The sequence below is a fragment of the Kryptolebias marmoratus genome, linkage group LG14 (genome assembly GCF_001649575.2).
Source record: "Kryptolebias marmoratus isolate JLee-2015 linkage group LG14, ASM164957v2, whole genome shotgun sequence".
Lineage (NCBI taxonomy): Eukaryota > Metazoa > Chordata > Actinopteri > Cyprinodontiformes > Rivulidae > Kryptolebias > Kryptolebias marmoratus.
Window position 1 is genome coordinate 26300109 of NC_051443.1, and position 5795 is coordinate 26305903.

Sequence of the window (5795 nt, forward strand, 5' to 3'; positions counted from 1 at the left end):
CACACACACACACACACACACACTGTTATACAGGAAAACAAGCAGCGACTCTTTAAAACAGACAGAATGAAACCAAGATTCGTTGTAAATCTTTAGAAACATCCATTCAGAGCTGCTCCTTCACTGAGGAACCGTCTGAGAACCCAAAGAACCCAAAGAACCGACTGAGCTGAGCCAAATGATCCCGGTACCAGAAAGAACCGGACCTCCCATCAGCAGCAGCCTCTCAGACACCTGGAAGAGGAGCTGAAGAACTTAATTTGTTCAAATAAAACCAGAAGTCTGAAGAACCGACTGTGGTCAGAATAAAGGATCCGACAGGAGAACCAGGGAACCCTGACCTGAAGACGTGTTTTAAATCCAGAGAACAGTCTTTGTGGTTCTGGCTCTTAGAACGTGGAGTTATCGTCCGTTTTAATCTTTGAACCGGTTCTGTTTTAGTTCTGTTCTCTCCTACAGCTGGTGGGATGTTCTTTAAGTTTTTTAGGAGGAAAGTGGTGTGGGAACCCAGAGAACCACACACGTTCTAAGATCTTTGTCCTTCTGTCTCCTGCTGCAGGACCAGCTGTCAGACGATGACTTCAGGTCAGAGGTCACTCAGATTCATCAGGTTTGTTATCAGTCAGTGAATTATTGGTTTAAAGCTTCAGCAGCTTTACTGGGATTTATTTATTTGATTTTGTCTCTGTGTCTCTCTCTCTGCCTGTCTGTCTGCAGTCCTTCACCATGGAGACGTTTGCCGGTCCGGTCTTCTCCAGCCTGCGAGGATCTTTAGGTCTGACAGAAGCTGAATATCAGGCGTCTCTCTGCTCAGACAGCTGCTACCTTCAGTTCATCAGTAACTCCAAGAGCAAAGCTGACTTCTTCCTGACGTGAGTCTGACCCCTGACCCCTGACCCCTTACCCCTGACCTCTGACCTCTGACCCCTGACCTCCCACTAAACTGCAGCTTTTATTGCAAACAGCTCCAGAAACCTCAGCTTTCTGCTTCTGATCTTCCAGAAACAACAAACGTTTCTTCCTGAAGACTCAGAACAAACGAGAGATTAAATTCCTCCTGAGCAACCTGAGGATCTACCTGGAGCACCTGAGGAAGTACCCTCACTCCCTGCTGGTCAAGTTTTTAGGTCCGACCTGTGGCTGATTTTAGTCAGACCGACTGAAACGATCCTGCTTTCAATGTTTTCCTCCTGTTTGATTTCAGGAGTTCACAGGATCCAGATCCCTCAGAACCAGAAGGTAAAAATCCTCAGAACTCTGCAGAACTTGACCGAGACAGAGAACCTCAACATTTATTGTTCTTCTGCTCTTTGCAGAAATATTTTATTGTGATGCAGAGTGTCTTTTATCCAGACGACCGAATACAGGCCAGGTGGGTTGGATCCCAGAACTCAGACCCGGGAAGACGGGTTCTGATGGTTCTGATGGGGGTTCTGCTCTGTTCCGCAGGTACGACATCAAAGGCTGTGAGGTGAGCCGGTGGACAGAACCAGAACCGGAGGGGAGCCAGATCATCGTGGTCCTCAAAGACCTGAACTTTGAGGGACAGTTCATCAGTCTGGGTGAGGAGCAGGAGGGTCACAGCGCCCCCCGGTGGTCCGGGCCGGGCCGAGCCGGGCCGTTCAAACCCAACAGAACCAATAATAATCAGTTTATCCATCATGGTTACTTAAGTTAAAATAGGTTGTTTAAAACAGAAGTTAAAATATTTTATGTTTGTTTTTACAGAGAATCAGATTCAAACTTTTTATTTATTTAATCTAAACTAACTTTGTCTTCATTTAAATGTCGGATGGGAGCAGATTTTGTTCTGAAACCTGGACTAATGCACCCCCATACCATCAGAGAGGCAGGCTGACCTCAGACCAGAGACACATCTGTTCACATCTGGCTTCTTCTTTGCCTGATAGAGCTTTAAGCAGCACGGTGAACTGTGTTTACAGACAGTGTTCCAGAACCAGCCTTGACCTTTGACCTCAGAGGTTTCTGCAGATTGATTTTATGATCTGGAGATGATGGAGATTCAGGAACTTTATTGTGAAAGTGTTCCTCTGTTCTCAGACACTTCCTGTTAGCTGGTGAACCTCTGCCTGACCTGCTGAGGATGAACTGAATTAGTTAGAAATGTTCCTCCAGATGTTTCTGACTCTACAGCCTGATGTTGCTCCTGGTTACAGATGTGTTGCTGCCGTCAGACTCAACGTTAATTTATTTTATTTCTTAGTTTCAACATGTTTCCCGTGTCCCTTCTGGATAAAATAATGAGATTTATAAATCAGTTCTTTCTGTCTTTATTTACATTTGACCCAACTTCTTCCGGACCAGGTTGTAGAATCGGACTTGATCGATGGGCGCTCTGAGCTCCACCTGATCATGTGACCGTGTGTTTCCTGCAGAGCGCCAGCGCCCGTGGCTCGTCCAGCAGGTGGAGATCGACTCCGGCTTCCTTCAGAGGCTGAATGTGTTGGACTACAGCCTCCTCCTGGCCCACCAGCCGCTGCACCACGACGAGCGCCATCAGAACCTGTCCTTCGCCTCGCTCATCGTCAGAACCAAGAAGTCAGTGTCTTCTCAGAGTCTGAGAGTCTTCCTCCTCATTAAGCTGCTTTTCACCTTCAGAAAGGAAAATATGAATCAAAGTGAACAAAAAGGACTTAAATGAGCACCTTTATGTCCTTTATTTTTATTAAAATGAGGAGGAAACAGAATCATGAGTCAGATGTTCTGCTCCAGATAAAGTCTTGTTTGACTCTCCACCAGAACCTGATGACGTCTCCCTCTCACTCCCTCCCTGTCAGATCGGTGAACCCAGGGTCCAGCCCCGTCCACGCTGGCGTTCCCGGGGAGGTTCTGGAGGAAGACGCCACGCTGCCGTCACCGGAACCAGAGAGCGGCTCAAAGTTTTTACACCCTCGGGACTCCACAATCAGCTTCACTCAGACGGGCCCAGACGGAGCCGAGCTGCCGGACCTGAAGGCCCAGAACCGGCGCCTGCTGCCCAACCTGAAGAACCCGTTACACGTGATCGACGGGCCCGAGCAGCGCTACTTCATCGGCATCATTGACATTTTCACTGTTTACAGCTTCAGGAAGCGGCTGGAGCATCTGTGGAAGAACCTGAGACATCCAGGGAAGTCCTTCTCCACCGTCAGTCCTCAGAACTACAGCCTCAGGCTCTGTCAGTGGGTCCAGAACCACACCAAGTAAAGGTCCGACCCGACCAGGCAGAACCAAAGGTTCCTGCAGGATTCATGGCTGAGCATGGAGCAAAATAAAGACATAAGCTGTTCATCAAGCGGCGCTTTGGCAGAATGAAAACCCCAAACCGGGTCGTTTACCAAGAACTGAAAACTGGTTCCTGGATCTCAGAGGTTCAGGATCGGAGACACATCAGCAATGACCTCAACCTGGGAAGGGTCAAAGGTCATCTGGAGTCCATCGTTCTGCAGACAGGAAGATTATTCATGAGAGGAAACACTGAAGACAGATTCACCCTGAAGGTCAGACCGTGCAGTGAGCTCCATCTCAGCAGGCCTCAGTCAGCAGGTCAAAGGTCAAAGGTCAATGCCTCTTTTCTCTGAAAACAACATGGCAGCTCGACTTGAAGGAACCAGAAGACTTCTGGAGCAGAACCAGAGCAGAGGACAGATGTTTACCCAGAATGCACTGCAGAGTGGGACAAACCATGTGTCCTCCAGAAAACCACAGCAGGAGGTTCTGTTGGGTCAGGGGCTGGGACCAGTTCTTGTTAAATAAATGATGACTCAGCGTTTTGTTTTGTTGTTGAATTTACAGAAACATAAACTTTTATTTTGAAAGAGCCTGTTCTGATTTTCACTGTTGGTGCAGATTTTAGTTTTCAGATAAACGATCTTCCAGCTTCTCAGAGGTCATCGGAACCTGAAGGAGGTCCGGATGACCTGAAGGAGGTCCGGATGACCTGAAGGAGGTCCGGATGACCTCAGAGGAGGCCCGGATGACCTGAAGGAGGTCCGGATGACCTCGGAGGAGGTCCGGATGACCTGAAGGAGGTCCGGATGACCTCGGAGGAGGCCCGGATGACCTGAAGGAGGTCCGGATGACCTCGGAGGAGGCCAGGATGACCTGAAGGAGGTCTGGAGCAGCAGCTCTGCTGGAATTACGTGTTTTTATATTAAAGGGACATTTCTGTTATTTTCAGTGTGGCTCAAACACCTTTACCTCCTTTCCTGTCAGTAAAATATGCAACTGAACCAGGGCTTCCTGTGGAACCTATGCTGCTATCAGAACCATGATCCAAGACCAGAACCTCGATCCAAGACTAGAACCACCACAGAACCCTGATCCAAGACCAGAACCCCCAAAGAGCCCTGATCCAAGACCAGAACCCTGATCCAAGACCAGAACCCCATCCAAGACCAGAACCCTGATCCAAGTCCAGAACCCGATCCAAGACCAGAACCCTGATCCAAGTCCAGAATCCCGCAGAACTCTGATCCAAGACAGAACCCTGATCCAAGACCAGAACCCACTTCAGTGTTTAATGGCAGCCTCTCGGTTCTTCCTTCCATCCAGAACCGGGTTCTGGACTTGTTGCGGACAGCGGATATTTCTCTTTGGTCCATTTCTTCCAACAAAGACCTGAAGTTCTGACCCGGGTTTCCTCTGAGTGACGGTCCGACCCAAATGGACCCCAGAGACGTCGGTGCCGCCTCTGGACTGGGTTGTGGGTCCATGTGGTTCTATCAGCTGTAGATGAAATGTGTTGTTTTTCTGCAACATAAAAAGAAGGAATGCCTGTCGCCCGCCGTCTGCAGAGGACGACTCTGAACAAACCGACTGAGTTAGAGATATTTATGTGTTTGCTAAAGCTTCCATCTTTCCTTCAAACATCCCCTCAGCATGATGCTGCCTCCACCGTGCTTCACTGTAGGGAGGGTGTTCTCAGCATGATGCTGCCTCCGCCGTGCTTCACTGTAGGGAGGGTGTTCTCAGCATGATGCTACCACCACCGTGCTTTACTGTAGGGAGGGTGTTCTCAGCATGATGAGAGGTTTGAATCAGACACGTTGTTGTGAGCCTGATTAAGTGAACTCAATAAACAGTTTAACCATCTGAACTCTCTTCTCTTCCTTCCTGCACAGCTCATTGCGCTGCGCTGGTTGTTGTGTTTGGAAAAAGACAAACGTTCGAATCCATCCAAACCTCGATGACATCAGCCCCGTCGTCGGTGTTGTTTCGGAGCGATGCTTCAGTTTCTGGCAGCAAGAAAATTAGGATTTATTCTTTGGTTTCTGAACAAAAACATGAATTCAGATGGAAGTCCATAAAAACATTCACTCTGCTTCTCAGTTTTAGATGTTTTAAAAGGTTTCTAATTGAGTTAAATTCCAGGTTGTTCTGCAACAAAAAGTTACAACTTTCTGTACATGATCGCCCGTCTTTCCTGGGAGGCTGAGTCTGCAGGATCTTGGAAAGGTTTCTTCATTTGAAGGTTTTGATGTTAAATCTTCTCCGTCTGCATCTTAAAACCAAAGTTATGAGTTCCTCCGTGTGGTTATTATTGTTGTTATTATTGCATGTTCAGCAGCGGCTCATGTGGACGTGATGTGATTCATCTTTACGAGAAATTAGAGGAGAAAAAAAACTCCTTTTTCTGAGAAGTAGGATTTCCTTTCTGTGCTCTTTGAAACACCAGCCTTCTCCCCATGAGTCAGCAGTTTCCACTTTGTTTCACTCAGCTCATCCATGTTTCCACGTTCCTCTTTTCTGTACGCAGACAGATGTCCTGTTCCATCAGACAGATGTCCTGTTCC

At 47.9% G+C, this 5795-nt stretch overlaps 1 protein-coding gene across 2 annotated transcripts; it reads left to right on the plus strand.

Annotated features, from left to right (window-relative positions):
• The first annotated feature begins 476 nt into the window (after positions 1-476).
• On the plus strand, positions 477-4398 carry pip5kl1 (phosphatidylinositol-4-phosphate 5-kinase-like 1). 2 transcript variants are annotated; one of them, XR_005233994.1, is made up of 9 exons: positions 477-610; positions 718-872; positions 1003-1127; positions 1205-1239; positions 1317-1372; positions 1450-1562; positions 2397-2559; positions 2799-3929; positions 4012-4398. XR_005233994.1 is itself a non-coding variant. In XM_017405410.3 (8 exons), the coding sequence occupies exons 2-8, from the start codon at positions 727-729 to the stop codon at positions 3205-3207; spliced, it is 1047 nt and encodes a 348-aa protein (XP_017260899.2). In that variant the 5' UTR covers positions 477-610; positions 718-726; the 3' UTR covers positions 3208-4398. The 2 variants fall into 2 exon arrangements, 1 of the variants encoding a protein (XP_017260899.2); XM_017405410.3 differs by having other exon boundaries at positions 2799-4398.
• The last annotated feature ends 1397 nt before the right edge of the window (positions 4399-5795 follow it).